Consider the following 15,697-nt stretch of genomic DNA (forward strand, 5'->3'; position numbering starts at 1 on the left):
GAAGTAATAGATTGATCTTGGTGTCACTTTGTCATTTAATTTAAAGCTTTTTTTAGACAAAAGTAAAATTACTTATTTACTCGAGATAAAAATCAAGTTCAGTTGACCCATACAAGCAGAACTCTATTTTATGGCGTTTCATTGAATTATTTTCCTGTCAAAAATGAAACATGGTCCCGTGATAAAACCGATGAACGGGTAATTGAGTTGCATGCTGGGTTTTGAGGATTGCCCAGAGAAACTAGGCAGTGTTTACACATAATCAGCCGATAATACCACTGCCAGCATGGAAATTGTACTTTCCCGCCCACCGTGACTGAAAACAAGCGATTCCAAAACAAGCCGATGAATTACTTATGCAGGCTTTTGTTGGGCTGGAAACCGGCATGAAAGAGCAGTGGAAAGACGTCAGAACGCGTGGGTGGGAGTGTTTTCTGAAGGACACACACACACTCACACACACACACACACACACAGAGAGAGCAGCATGTCGCGGTCACAGGAGAGCAGAGGCTTCAGTCAGCTCATGCCTGGAGATGAAACAGGTGGACTCTACATCTTGATGCTGGTGTCCTTCTTCCCTCTCTACTACTGGTGCTTCACAGACGGTGAGTGACCGGATCAACTTCCTCTTCTCTTCATCTGAGCTCCCACTCGCACTGTAATGAAAGAAAAAGTTTACAAAGCAAACTGGGGGGCATTTATTCTAGTGTTTATTTTGGGTAACACCTATTGCTTGCTAGCATGCGTATTACTAGGATATATTAGCTTTTTATTAGTACTAATTAAGAACACGTGTCTTATTCTACATCCCTAAACCTACCTAATACCTAAACTTAACCACTACTATTTATAAGCAGCAAATTAAGGGAATAGTTAAAGGAATAGTTGACCCAAAAATGATGCACAGGGAACAACACTTTTGAAAAGGTTTTGGGTCACCATTGACTTCCATAGTATTTTTTTCTACAATGGAAGTCAATGGTGACCAAAGCAGTCTGATTATTAACTTTCTTCAAAATATCGTCCTTTGTGGTCGGCAGAACAAAGAAATTCGCACAGGTTTGAGGATTAGGAAAAGAATACGAGAAAAGACGAAAGAATAAAACAAAATATTCAATGCAAGTGATTGACCGAGATGTGTCTGTTAGAGACTGTATGCTGAAGGCTGCGGTGAGGAAATACAGTTATGGTGGGAAAAAAAGGGAAACAGGAAGAAATCTCTTCTGTTTAGCTCAGTCGTTCCAGACTTGGTCAAAATTATGTCAAAACTCTAACTAAAACTGCTGAAAAAAAAAAAGTTTTTTTGAATGGTGCTGCCAGAGTAATATTTCTGTTTCTTAATGCTCTTGGCATGCTGTTGGCTGTCAGTCTTTGGCAAAAGTTAAGAAATATGTGCTATATTTGACTGCATAGTCACTAAACTACGAAAATTAGGGTTCATTGTTCAAAATTAGGGAACATTGTCTAAAAATTCTATATTTAGTGCTCAGGTTGAAGGAACATTAGTTGAAGGTATACCACTGTTCTACTAACATGTTTCGACGACATGCATTTGATCCCTTTACACTGTGGAGAACACAGTGATCAGATTTAAAGTACAGTATCCACTGTGACTCCAAGATGATGATCATGACTAGATGTTTGAGTGATTTCATCACGCTTGCAGCCGCAGGACATCACTAGTCTCACTGAGCTCTTCTTCCAGTCTCGCTCAGATCCATGACACTTCCTCCTCCACCTTTCACTAACTTCTTTACACGCTTGGGCTTCAGTCTTTAGGCTTTCCCCAGTTTTCCCAATCAAACCCAAATAAATGAAACCTGCACTCATCACTAGCGAACTCTGAACCAGTTCTCTCTCCACACAACACGCTCCTCAGCAAGTCTTCTGGTTCTTCTGCTGATGAGAGGCTCTATCACTGAAGGAGTGTGTTTTCAGTATGAATTCGACACACTGTACCCCATTGAGAGGCCCTTCATTGCCATCGTCCTGTTTTCTTGTGCGTTGAAGGGACTTGAACCTGCAATGTTTGAGAAATCACAGCATCTCACAGGTGCTCAAGCAGACCTGAGTTCGATTCAGTGATTAATGTATAATTTGTCTTACAGAAAGTACTGAGGATGAGTTTGAAATCTCTTTTGTTTGCCATCGGCCTGATGATCTGGACATACTACAGGAAGAGACTGAATTCAGCAAGAAAGAGCTGCAGTTCCTCTACAGGGCCTTCAAAAATGTAAATGTTGCTCTGCTTACATATAATAAATAAGGAGGAAAGACTGGGAATGGTCACCCTTTGTGTTATTTTTTACAGTTCATTCACTGGTAAATGAAAATAAAGTCATTGTTAGTAGTTTATCCACATATCATTGGTGCTATACATATAATTAATTGCATATAGTATTACGCTGAAGGTTTTTGGTCACAGTGCTGCTTGTTTTGTTATAAATGTTTCAATATCAATATTTGAGAAAGTACATAACCAGCCAGTGTTCAAAACTATTGTCTTTAGCCCGATTCACAGCGGATAGGTTTTGCAGGTCCAGTATGGCGTTGTGTCATTGCATCACGTCTGTAAACATGAAGATTGAGCTCCGGCTCGTCATATATTCCAAGACGTAGTTTTGAATCTGTGATTAAGTACAGGAATCACTCCGGTGACAACACATATTTCAGCAAGGATCTGCAATAGCAAGTTTTCAAGGCTAAACCTACGGACTGCAGCTTTAAGATCTGCTGTGTGTTTCAGGAGTGTCCCAGTGGAGTGGTGACTGAGGACGTGTTCAAACTCATTTACTCTCAGTTCTTCCCACAGGGAGGTGAGACACTATGTACACATAGACATTGTAATGATCTTGTTTCGTTTTTTTCTGTTAATATAATGTTAATTACATTTCAGATAGTTACCTCATGTGCTGAAGGTGTACTGTAGACCCATCTTGGCTATGATTTTTTTTTGGAGTTCAAGCAATAAATATGCTGGTCTCCAAAAAAAAATTGTATTAAAACATTTCTCCAAATGTGTACTCAATCCCACCCACTACTCGCCAACTCAATCGTTGTTTTGTCTGAGGTTTTTTTATGTTTAAGTTTTCTTGCCTGTAACTAAAAAAGTATCAAATATATTTTAAAGCTCACACTACACATTGCTATAGGTCGTCCACTTTATTTTTCTTTCTCTCTGTCAGATTCAAGAATTTATGCACATTACCTCTTTGAGGCATTTGACACTAACAGGAATGGCTGTTTGAGTTTTAAGGTAAGAAAAGGAGATGTTTTTTTTGGTCCTGAAGACAGACCACTCCATCTTATCTAACACACTTGATTTATATCATCAGCGGTATCGGAGAATGAACTGAGTGTGTCAGATAAGAGACATAAATGTGCAGAGCAGTGGGTCTACCAGACAGCTTTATAATTCTTATTATTGTCACTTTACAGGAGTTTGTTGCTGGTCTGTCACTCATCCTTAGAGGCTCAATATATGACCGGCTAAATTGGGCATTTAATTTCTATGATCTTGATAAAGATGGATTCATCACAAGAGAGGTACTTGAAATGACTCATTGATCAGTGTCTATAAAGACTAATGTAAAAGTACTAATGTCGTTCCTCCCAGGAGATGATGAAGATCATGAAGTCGATTTATAAGTTGATGGGGAAGTATGTGTATCCCTCCATACATGATGATACTCCCAGAGAGCATGTGGAAAACTTCTTTCAGGTGAACACAAACACACAAGATTTCTTGTACCCAAATATTTTTGTTTTCTAAAAAAGTAAGGAACACCATTAAAAAAAACTATGTTCTCTCTCTACATCAGCTACAATTAATGGAAAGCAATACATTCATTGCTGTGAAAATGTGTTTGCCTCCATCCTGATTCCTTCCAATTTTGTTTATATCACAGACGTAATTGTTTCAAAAACAAAAATAAATGCAATAAATGTACCTCAAATAATAATATTTCAAAAATAATGTTATATATTGAAGCAAAAAGTTATCTAACACCAACTGGGTCGAAGTGAAAATTGGTCATGCTTGAAATAAATCCTTACCCATTTCCTATTGAAAAAAACAAAGAAGGATTACAGAGGAACCTATTCAAGTCGTCTAGTCACATTTTACTACCTCAGAACATCAACTTCCATACTTCAAGCACCTTGTCGCAAAGTTTCTTGTCTGGCCTCCTCTAAACATGGTAAGTTCCACACCCAGTCTCCTCTTGGTTCTTCTTTTCACATGCCCGTGACTGTGGTTGAAGTCTGGCAATGTTTCAGATGAAAAAATGCTGATTTTAACATGGGCGTCAATGACAATTGTTAGTCTAAAATGACACCTTGATTTTGCACCGGTGATACTGGAGACAGATACTTGATTGTTTCAATTTAAATAACAGTTGTGCTTCTAAGCAGGAGTTGAGTGATGTAATTGCGAGATTAGGGTCTAGGGGTTAGCTAACATAGATCTGCATGTCATCATCATAAACCTTGACCATGATTTCCATTGATCTCACCAATCTGCATCATATAGATACAAAACAAAGTGGGTCTGAGTACTGACCCCTGTGGGATGTCTAATGTTGCCTCAGACTGTCACCGCCTCAGATGTCTCATTGACTCAGTAGGCATCTTCCAGGAGCTCAGCAAAAGATTACTCCTCTGACCCATCTCTCCGAACACCCTTTTGGCCATTCAGTCGGAAAAAGATGTATCACCCATTAATCATCCCTATTACAACTGCAGATGGGATTCTACCACAAAGAAGGTACAGCCTTTTACCTTTTTCCTACATCCACAGCACCTTTATCCTCGGCAGATCCTTGTTTATCCAACACTGCACAGAAGTATCAAGCACTATCAGAGAAATTCTCAAATGGAACTAGAGCTGTCACTACTACTGCATACCATCCATCCGTCCATCTCCATTGACATTGTATATTTGTCCCATCACTGCTGAAAGTCTATCCATCAATCAGAACACCCACACTTATTCTGAATACCAAGACTTTTCCTCCGTCTTCTCTGTATTTAAGACCTCTGCACTCCCACCTCATTGCCCATGGGGCTGTGCTTCTGAAATCCATAGAGACCATAGAAGAGTAGTGAAGGAGGGTCTCTGCTCGGGATATGTTGCCCTAGAGATGTTGTAGACTGCAACTTGGTTCACACTCAACTTGATGTTCATTTATGTGCACAAGAGTGACGCCTTCAGTGTTTCAGGGATTCTTATTTATTCCCCTCCTGGAGCACTATAGCCATGTTAAGCACAAACCATTAAGGAGTTGCAGATGTCCTTTGGGTTTGCTCATTTTTACCCTAGATTTTTGTAGCATATCAGAGCGAATCAGAAAATGTAAGATTCAATCAGAACATTAAAACACGAGGAGCCGAATTCAACAGAGGCACAAGACAAAATCTGTCCAGTATACCCTGGCACCGCAGGTCTGAAGCAAACCTAACAAACTCGTCCACGGAACATGTTTAACACAAAAGAAGACTTATTTATAATCCTGAAGTCAAGAAGGAGATTTTGGTTTTGGTCTTCACAGAACACATTCTCACCTTACGGAATGACAGATGTCTTTTACATGTGTACTTCCAATCAATTCTTAGTCAAATGTATTATATTCTTGTTATAGAAATGTCCAAAATTATACTTCGGACCATGTTACTGATAAGATAACATGTTGATTTTATGAAATGGAAGGAGAATCATCACAAGCCAAGTTAAAAAGCTCAGGGAACCATTAAACCACGCTCTTAGCTTCAGCTGGTGCTCTTAGTTCTGCTTTTAGTTGGCGCTTTTTAACCATACTTTTTGCCATCACTTTTTTGCGCTTGAGAGACGTTCCAGTGTGTCTCTCAAGACTTCAACGATTTTACTGACCTTCCAGCCAATCAAGAAGCTCGGGGAAAGACCATTCTGCACAGGAAACTCGTAACACAAAGGCAATGCAAGTACAAACCTCCAGATTCATGATGAGCTGGTGCATATATAACTTTTAACTCGGTGTGAGGATTAATCAAGTTATTGATGGTTGTTCAGGTCTATGCACCTATTTCTGTAATCTTGGGATTTCACATTTTCATTCTTTCCTCACTTCCTGCAAATGTGTGAAAGCTTGTTACTGTGCTAATTAATAGTTTTCACTATACTTTGGATTTTAATATCCAGTGCAGTGTTGATGTTACACGGCTCGTTCACTGAATCAGCTCAGTGATCAGCCATAAAAAGGCAAATCTTAAATGATTCCTTTGAGCTAAGATTTCTTTCCACTGATCTAAAACACTGAATCGGTGGAAGTCTCTTACCACCATCCCTACGTTTGATGGTTTTCAAGTTGGTTTTCTAGAACATCTATGAGTGGACATTGCCATCAGCAAAATGATGTATGATAGTATGATGTATGATGCATGATAGTCCTAGTAGATGTATTCTGCAAGGCCCGTAAACTGCTCCCTCTGGTGACTACCCAGTACCTTCTAGAACGCTGAACTATTCTTTCAATACATTTTCAAGAGCTTCAGCATCCCTGAGGAGATAACCGTAGCTCATCTCAAATATATGGAAAAGCGTCCATACATTGATTTTGTGAAATCTAAAACTATTTTCCATGAAATATCCAAAAATCAGAATGGGGTCATTTTCACAACAATGTATATTGCTTGAACTCAAGGATATTCAGTAACACATATTGACCTTTTTAAACTTTTTTTTTCAGAAAATGGACAGAAACCGTGATGGAATGATCACCATTGAGGAGTTCATGGAGTCATGTCAAAAGGTTGATCTCTACAACTTTTTCTTTTCATCAAAATGCAATCATAATCAAAGATGAAATATCTCCAGGGAGTATTCCAGAGAGAAAGTTTAACTTAGCATCATGACATTGTGATTGTCAAAGTTGATTAAACAGTATGCATTGCTTGTTCACAGCCCCAGTGGCATCCCTTGTACAACTGGGTCTGCATTTATGAAACATTTTTAAGAAAAAAGGCTTCTTAACTGCCATGTTTTCTCATATTTTAACTCAGAAAACAAGTTAATAAATTCTTTTTCCAAACTATTACTCAGAAGACAATGCAAAAACACAAAGGAATAAAATAGGTTGCTGCGACTTGATACAGGTTATTTTAGCAATGGTTTGCCGTTAATGTAAGGCTGTTTAAAAGTACCTTTAAAAATACAAAGCCAAGCGTCAGTGAAAACAGTGTATGCACGATTTATGATGATTACGGTAATCTACAGGAAGCACAAGAAACAAGTGTTCATTAGTGTTCTTCAGTCATGTATTCAGTAAGATAAAGACTTGTTGACCAAAGAGGTCATTGGATGCAAAATTCAAATGTTGTTTGAACATAAATGTGTGTACACATCCATCCTATAATGATAAAAATCCACCTGCTGTCTTTTTAAATTCCTAATTCATGATCTTCTTTCTCAAATCAGACCGTTCCCACAATAGTTGACTGACAAGGCCGTCTTACCTTTGCCTTACCTTATTTTGTTGACCCTGAAACAACATTTTAATTACAAATTTAGTCTTGACCATATCTCTACACCTAAACCTAAACCATGAATAATGCCTAAGATCAGATTTCATGATAGATGAATGACACTGATGTACAAGCACTAAACACTGATTGTAAGCCTAAACTTAACAATTGCTTCAAATCTGATTGGCTAGTCCCAAAGTTGTTCGACGGTCAACAAAGATGATGACCTAGGGACACATCAAACTCAGCAAAATCAGGTCCTGCAATAAAGAATATAGCAGTTGTCAGCAGTCTATATAAATGTTTCTATGTTCGCTCCAATCATTCGTGATCCAGCTTCATACAATGAGCATGGCGTTTTTTATGAATCTAGGCAAGTCACCTTTCCTAAAAATGTGCTAGTTAGTCAGTTTCACAGCTGATGTTTAGACTCTGCTCATCACTCCACAGAAGAGATGGGCGGAGTCAGCAGAGCTCATTAACATTTAAAGTGACGTGGACTAGAATGGCTTGCTATAACATACCAAAGTATTGTCATTAAGACCCTAAAGGGTCATATCAGCTTGTTGAAAATGAGCATCCGATGATTATAATTATAATGTAATGTTTAGTATGTGCTGCCAGAACACACGTGAAGCTGAGAGACATTAACCTAAAAGGGTTAGTTCACCCCAAAATTAAAATTCTGTCATTAGTTACTCACCTTCATGTTTTTCTAAACTCATAAGACCGTCTTCATCCTAGGAACACAAATAAAGATATTTTGGAAAAATAACCTCCATAGACTGCAATACAACTACAACGATCCCAACAATCTCTGTAAAACAGTCCATGTGACATCAACGACTTAACTTCAGTTTTGTTACGACAATACATTTTTTGCACAAAGAAAACAAAAAAGACCACAAGTTCATGGCTATTAAAGTTCTCTCAGTTTTGGGAACATAAAGTCAAGAGCTTCCTCTGGTATACCTTACTAAAAGTCGTAGTTACTTAACTACTTAACTGAATGTTTAGTTGCTTAGATGCTTTCTGGAATGTCCTGCAGAAAAATCTAACTCTTGCTGTTTACTTGTCTTTCTTTTCTGTTTATGTGAGGATGCAAATCTCATGCGGTCAATGCGGCTGTTTGACAGTGTCTTTTAGGAGTTTCTGCCCATCTGTGGACGTCTCTCTCCAACAAGAATCTTACTGTGATCACACTGTACTTATATATTATGCTTTTTTATAATGTTTATATATATTCAATTTGAAAAAGAGGAGATGTGTGTTTAAAAGGAGCTGTCTTCAGAGTGGAACGGAGCTGGAAACGAGCACGGACCACGAGAAGCATGGTATTTAGCTTACCTGACAACAACCACACAAAACACCTCTGTGTAAATACATTTATACTTGCTTTCTGCAATAAAACCCTCTAAATATGACCAGTTTTCTTCATACAGTGAGCTTTAACACTATTTAATGCAGGTTTTTGTTGTCGCGTGACATTTCTTACCATGTTTGCCATTGTGACGACTCAAAACAAGTCATGTAGTTAGACATTTTATAGTCATAAACCTAACACAAGATCCAAAGTGCTGTCACGACATTATAAAAGCAGAGAAATGTTCGAGTTATGAATCTATAATCAATAACGCATCTGAAGTCCAGCCTGTACTGTTTGAGTTTGTCATTAATGATGACGACACATCAACGGAGGGCGACTTATTTTACCCCTGAAGCTTCGTAATAGCCAATCATAGCTCTGCATTTAAGAAGATGAATAACTGCACAAATCGTGGAATCGTTGGTCACATGTAAACGTGTAATATGTCTGCTAATGTGTGTTTTGAACATCTTTTTGTTAATGTTGTTAAAGATAAAGTTGAAATTATATTACATAGTTCAAAGTAAAAAAAAAAAAGTGTTGGGAGGTTGAGGTCAGGTCTCTGCCATATTTTCTTTCAATGAATCGATTATCGTTTCAGAAAACATGCGGACGATTCGTTCAAGAGCAGCACTGAATCGGTTCTAACGGATCTCGAGTCATCGACTCGCTGAATCAAGAACAGACGTGTCGGGTGCAGAGTTGCCAGGCCTGCTGTTTTACCGCGAATCCGAGCTGCTTGTATACTCTTACCGCGAGCGATTTTTTCGAGTTAAAACTATCCCTCCCTTCTCCCTTCTTAAGCGTTTCCAAATCGGGTGAAAACCGCGGAAAAACACCATTAGGCTAGCCTTGAATCGCACTTGTGCTCGTTTTCTTTCGCAAACCTGGCAACCCTGACTGTGAACCACTTCCGGAGCCGGACGTTCACGCGAGGTAACGAAACTTAACAGAAACAGAGCTTAATCGCTCATTACATGAGAAACGAGCACACACGAGCGTGTTTTGATCATTTCAGTAATGTTAAATGACATTGCAGGAGGCTTTGTTTGCTCACATTCAGCCCCTTTACGAACACTGTTCAGTCTTCTGCGCTCGTCCAGACTCTTCTGAGAGATCCTGTGAAACTTACACAAACTACACACCAGCCCTTGTCTGAATAAACATCACTTCAGCAGCACTAAATGTTTCTGACACCTGTGAAATGTTACTATCAGAACTAGAGGCTTATAACTTTTCGTTAAGACAGATCAGTTATATTTTTAATACACTTGAAGCAATTAAAATAATGTAATTTCCAGCAAGAAACTGACTCTGTGACTGGATATTCTGTCCTTGCAGATGTCCGACGGTTTCTTGATGGAGGTGTGTGTGGACTCGGTTGAGTCCGCCATCAGCGCAGAGCGGGGAGGTAATTCTTGATCAGATTGACAGGCCTGGACGTGTGCTGGGTCAGGGGTCAGGGGTCATGTGTTTGTTGTTGATGGTCAGGTGCCGCTCGGGTGGAGCTCTGCTGTAGTCTGCTGGAGGGAGGACTGACGCCCAGCTCAGGTCACTGCACTCTCCTCATCACACGCTTCACACAGTGCTGCTCAATGTTCATGTAGTACTAACCTCAAATATATATTTAGCATAAAAGATGTTAAAAGTAGTCTGTGATAGAAAATAACAGTGTGTGTGTGTGTGTGTGTGTGTGTGTGTGTGTGTGTCTGTGTGTGTGTGTGTGTCTGTCTGTGTGTGTGTGTGTGTGTGTGTGTGTGTGTGTGTGTGTGTGTGTGTGTCTGTGTGTGTGTGTGTGTGTGTGTCTGTCTGTGTGTGTGTGTGTGTGTGTGTGTGTGTGTGTGTGTGTGTGTGTGTGTGTGTGTGTGTGTGTGTGTGTGTGTGTGTGTGTGTGTGTGTGTGTCTGTGTGTGTGTGTGTGTGTGTGTGTGTGTGTGTGTGTGTGTGTGTGTGTGTGTGTGTGTGTGTGTGTGTGTGTGTGTGTGTGTGTGTGTGTGTGTGTGTGTGTGTGTGTGTGTGTGTGTGTGTGTGTGTGTGTGTCTGTGTGTGTGTGTGTGTGTGTGTGTGTGTGTGTGTGTGTGTGTGTGTGTGTGTGTGTCTGTGTGTGTGTGTGTGTGTGTGTGTGTGTGTGTGTGTGTGTGTGTGTGTGTGTGTGTGTGTGTGTGTGTTTCCTTCTGGAGCGTCAGTGAGCGTTTGGACCTTCTGCAGAAGCTTCATATGAGTCCCTCAGTTGAACTAAAAAACACATTCAGGGAACAACAGTGTATTAACTATCAAGGGGTGTAAACTTTGCATCGTGTTTCTAAATCTAACTATTATTTTCTCTTGTTGACTGCATGTAGACATCTTTAATGTGAGTTATCTTATCCAGGTAGTACTAAATAAACAGCAAGAATTTAGCAGATTCTAAAAGGGGGGTGAAAACTTTTGACTTCAACTGTATTATCTTAAAAGTGACAAATTATAGTGTTTTTAAATGGTAAACTAGATTTATAATAATGTCTGTCCTTCTGAAAAATATGTTTTGCATTTATATACATGGTACATTTGGTCCCACTTTGTATTAGGTGCTTAGATTAACTGAATCATTTGGTAGAATGCACTAATAGTGTACATACACGTCTTACATTGTACTTATGTTTTTAAAGATACCTATATGTAATTACATCTGTAATTAATATCTGTAATTACACTGTTGACCCATCCCTTACACCTTAACCAGCCCTTAATCTACCCATACCAGCAACCCTGACCCTAACCTGACCCGTATTCACCTCAATAGCAGCAGAAGTGTTTTACAATACAATAAAAACCAAAAAGTACACTGCACGTAGTACATAGTAGTTAAGGACACTTAATATAAATATAATATAACTTAGTATAAAATGTATTTTCTTGTATTTATTCGTGTTGTTAGCAGCGTTCAGTGTCAGGTCTCTTACACAGATCTGGTCTCTTCAGGCTTGTTGCAGGTGGTCAAGGAGAACGTGAGGATCCCGGTGTATGCCATGATCCGGCCCCGCGCCGGGGACTTCCTCTACTCCGACTGGGAGGTGGAGGTGATGAAGAGAGACATTGAGCAGATGAAGATTCACAGAGCAGATGGGCTGGTGTTTGGAGCGCTGACGGAAGACGGCCGTGTAGACACCGAGCTCTGCATGGAGCTGCTGGGTACAACCTCTTTCACCTGAACATTAGAGGAAGGAACCTGGAGAATCACCAGAGGATGCTCTGCAGTGGTTCTACACAGAGTCTGATCCATTGATTAACATCTTAATGAGTCCATGATAACACTTCCTCCAGTGTCTTTATTTGATGAATATATTTGTGGTTTGTGACATTTAAGAGTACTCAAAAGTGATAGTAGAACGCCAGTATAAAGTGTAACCAGCGTACATCACTGTAGGAACCTGAACATGTCTGATTTTAGCGGTGCATATAATATAATAACACATGCTGGATGTTTTATTTTTGCGTTCTCCCCAGCGGCCAGTCGACCTTTGCCAGTCACGTTTCACAGAGGTACAACGCTGTCTGCTTGAATAAGCTGAGGGGTTATTCTCTGAAGCGTGTTTGTCAGAAAGCTCCTCTCTGCGTCCTCTCAGCGTTCGATATGGTCCACGATCCGGCGGTGGCGTTAGAGGCTCTGATCTCGCTGGGCTTCGAGAGGATTTTGACCAGCGGCTGTGACAGCTCTGCGCTGGAAGGTCTGCCCGTGATTAAACGTCTGGTGGAGCAGGTGAGATGTTCACTAGACCAGCGTATGATGTTTGGCCTTCCTGACAGGTAAACTCTTCAAGTATTATTACTTCATTACATCATGACTGTTTGATGAAGGTAGAAGATGGTTCCGTACTATCTGCTCCAGGAGTTGTGTGACATGTATTGTGATTATGACTATGATTAGCGACCAAAACAATGAACGTGTCCTGTTCCATTTTATAAATGAAAACAAAACCAAAATATTTTTTAAGCTTCTGCTTCATAAACATGGCACTGGTAAGCTCTTTATTATTTACATTATTTACCTTCACTTCGAGAGAAGTATTATTTCATCATTATGCCTCAGGTATCTAGTATACATAGAGATTAGGAGTTTTATTTTATATGTACAGATGATGTGCTGTGTTTAATAATTCATGTTAAAATAACATTCAGTCTTCTGGTTTATTTAGCTACTCTTTAGTACACGATATTAAGCATGTAAGTGCAAATGAATACCTCACCTAACCTGAGCTAAAATACAAATCAGGACATGCATTTCAGACAGCGTCTCAACAAACAAACAGCCCAACAGCCTCTTGGCCTTTTTATGCATGTACGAATATGGAATGATAGTAGTAGACGTTCTCCTAATTCAAATCGATTTTTATTGTGTGCAGTGGACCCTATTTGTAGCTTTAGTTATGCTGTTTAGCTTAAGTGGTTATAAATAGATATTTTGACTTGTTTGTGCTAAAATATTTCTTGCTTTATGTTAAATGTTGCGATTAGCTAAACGATAATGCAGTTTTTTTTCTCTTTACACCAACAGGCAAAGGGCAGAATAGTAATAACGCCAGGTATGTGGGTTCTTGGGTGCTTTTATCAGCACGTGTGGAGGTTGAGGTTGAGGTGTGGGTCTGTATGATGCTTGTGTTGTGCAGGAGGTGGAATCACCGAGAGGAACCTTCAGAGGATTCTAGAAGCTTCTGGATCTCAGGAGTTCCACTGTTCTGCTCGCTCCAGCAAGGACTCCAGCATGAAGTTTAGGTGTGCGAAAGAAGGAAAAAATACACGGTTCTTGTTTTAAAGTTTGCTTTTCAAAATGTACTCCAATCCATGGACGCATCTACTAGTTTCTGTAAATCAAAAAGTGTAATTAATTACAATAATATAATAGAAATTTAATTCTATAATTAGATAATGCCAATTTAGCTCAACCAATTACCAAGCAAAGCTTTTTTTGGTGTAAATATATCTGAATCATTTTTTTGTTTTAGTAGTTCACTGTATGAATCATTTTTTGGGTATAATGTGTTACAGTTGCTATCCTCACTTAAAAAATATAATTATATCTAAATAATTTTAGTTTTGACTGTATATCTAGATTTTCCAGGATCATGGGAATCATTGCTAATAAAAAATATATATTATATCTGCTCTCTAAATAATTTTAGTTTTGACTGTATATCTAGATTTTCCAGGATCATGGGAATCATTGTTCTCCAAAGGGGAAAAAGCAGTTATTGAGGGCTAAAATTAAAATAAGAATTATATGGATTTTTAGTTTCAGGTTATTTTACAGCTTTTATGCAAGGACTTGATTTATGTTAATGATTTCTCTTATAGGAATGGTAATGTGAGTATGGGAGGCTCTCTGTCCAACGATGCACTAGAATATGCCGTAAAAGTGGCTGATGTGACTAAAAACCAGACTCCGTTCTCCTCTGACACTCCTCCAGTTCAATTTTAAACGCCATTGTAAATGACTTAAGAACATACTCTAGGATACATGGGTTTTCTGCTCTGATGAACATAATCTCTGGGTGCTGATCCACCAGAAATCAATGAGACCTGTACAGCAGTACAAAGAGGGACAAACTTGTCATTTCTCAGTTTGTGCTATATTTATGTGAGTCTGTGAGTGAACAAGATTTAAGAAATGAAAATATGTCAAGATTAAAAAATCCAGTTGAGTGATGAACTTTATGTAATTTTGTGTCATTGGTTTTGATCTTGTAATGTAATTGTAATGGATGTCTACTTGTCTACTCTGCTGCTGCGTTTTGGACTAGCTTTATTTATTAAGAATGAGAACCATCCAAAAAGCATCCTAAATCAAGCCAAATAGATACTTGATGTGAAAAGAATTAAAGGAATAGTTCACCCAAAAATGACAATTCTGGCATATTTTAATTCATCCTAGGTGTATATGACTTACTTCTTTCAGACGAACACACTCTTGAGTTTCTAAAAAGGCGTGATCCTGGCTCTTAATATCTCCCAAGCATGTGGTTGAAAAGTAACGGTCCGTTATCTTGAAGCTCTATAAATCATAAATCCACCAGTACTGTGAGGTAAAACTAGCGTATGCCAACATAGTTTTCTAGTCCAATTAAAGAATAGTCACCCAAAATGACAATTCTGGTGAGCTTAGCATCTTTCAGGACAAAAAAAAAACTTTTAGCTGATGAAAAATGTAACTAGAATTGTGAAAGACTCTTACAGTGTCTTTTTACCTGATAGCAAGCTGTTACTCTGTGTTATGTCCTGTAGTAGGACAGTCATTAACAGAAAGCAGAAAAAGCAATTATTAAATGAATAGAGCGGAGTGGTGACACCTGGCAAGTATCTTCATTTACCAACTTGCACACGCTGCCTTTCTAAAACACACATATGTGGGAGATGCACTGGAGAAAAATAACTAAAATAAATAAAAGTTAAAAAATGAAAGACAAACTCGGAAAAAAGAAGACAATTAACATGACCGTCGAATGTGTTTTGAGTGTGGTATCCCTTTTTGTTAATGTTACTTCACCCGGAGCCAGGTGGTTGTAACACTTTCCAACCTGACACCATCACGCCAACGAGTGGTGCAGCACAGTGGTGAGTGTCCCCAGGAAAGACGGATCTCTGCGTGTCTGCCTCGACTTCGGCAAACTCAACACCCAATCTAAGTTTGATGCATACCCCGTGTCAAGAGTGGATGATCTGCTGAAGATAATTGGAAAAGCACAGTACATCACCACCCTAGACCTGTGTAAGGTGTACTGGTAGGTATCTCTCAATCCTGAGTCAAGACCATACACCTCTAGGATTATTCCAGTTTACGCTCCTTCCGTTTGGTCTT

General features: G+C 39.1%; 2 protein-coding genes across 2 annotated transcripts; both read left to right on the top strand.

The window, feature by feature from the left end:
* The first annotated feature begins 110 nt into the window (after positions 1 to 110).
* On the top strand, positions 111 to 8,924 carry LOC122356476 (Kv channel-interacting protein 2). Its single transcript, XM_043255219.1, has 8 exons — positions 111 to 608; positions 2,112 to 2,236; positions 2,750 to 2,819; positions 3,189 to 3,259; positions 3,442 to 3,549; positions 3,620 to 3,724; positions 6,726 to 6,788; positions 8,599 to 8,924. The coding sequence occupies exons 1-8, from the start codon at positions 488 to 490 to the stop codon at positions 8,644 to 8,646; spliced, it is 711 nt and encodes a 236-aa protein (XP_043111154.1). The 5' UTR covers positions 111 to 487; the 3' UTR covers positions 8,647 to 8,924.
* A 575-nt stretch (positions 8,925 to 9,499) lies between these two features.
* Positions 9,500 to 14,320, top strand: cutc (cutC copper transporter homolog (E. coli)). The gene is made up of 9 exons (XM_043255824.1): positions 9,500 to 9,802; positions 10,208 to 10,277; positions 10,358 to 10,417; positions 11,827 to 12,036; positions 12,352 to 12,387; positions 12,471 to 12,604; positions 13,400 to 13,427; positions 13,512 to 13,617; positions 14,197 to 14,320. The coding sequence occupies exons 2-9, from the start codon at positions 10,208 to 10,210 to the stop codon at positions 14,318 to 14,320; spliced, it is 768 nt and encodes a 255-aa protein (XP_043111759.1). The 5' UTR covers positions 9,500 to 9,802.
* Positions 14,321 to 15,697: the final 1,377 nt, after the last annotated feature.

This window comes from Puntigrus tetrazona, chromosome 13 (genome assembly GCF_018831695.1).
Source record: "Puntigrus tetrazona isolate hp1 chromosome 13, ASM1883169v1, whole genome shotgun sequence".
Lineage (NCBI taxonomy): Eukaryota > Metazoa > Chordata > Actinopteri > Cypriniformes > Cyprinidae > Puntigrus > Puntigrus tetrazona.

Excerpts from the sequence above, each read along its gene's own strand:
- LOC122356476 (XM_043255219.1), top strand. The coding sequence starts at position 488 with ATGTCGCGGTCACAGGAGAGCAGAGGCTTCAGTCAGCTCATGCCTGGA. Across the intron at positions 2,237-2,749 it reads TCTACAGGGCCTTCAAAAAT|GAGTGTCCCAGTGGAGTGGT; the intron begins GTAAATGTTGCT and ends TGTGTGTTTCAG. Across the intron at positions 3,550-3,619 it reads ATGGATTCATCACAAGAGAG|GAGATGATGAAGATCATGAA; the intron begins GTACTTGAAATG and ends CGTTCCTCCCAG.
- cutc (XM_043255824.1), top strand. The coding sequence starts at position 10,208 with ATGTCCGACGGTTTCTTGATGGAGGTGTGTGTGGACTCGGTTGAGTCC. Across the intron at positions 12,605-13,399 it reads TTAAACGTCTGGTGGAGCAG|GCAAAGGGCAGAATAGTAAT; the intron begins GTGAGATGTTCA and ends TTACACCAACAG. Across the intron at positions 13,618-14,196 it reads GACTCCAGCATGAAGTTTAG|GAATGGTAATGTGAGTATGG; the intron begins GTGTGCGAAAGA and ends TTTCTCTTATAG.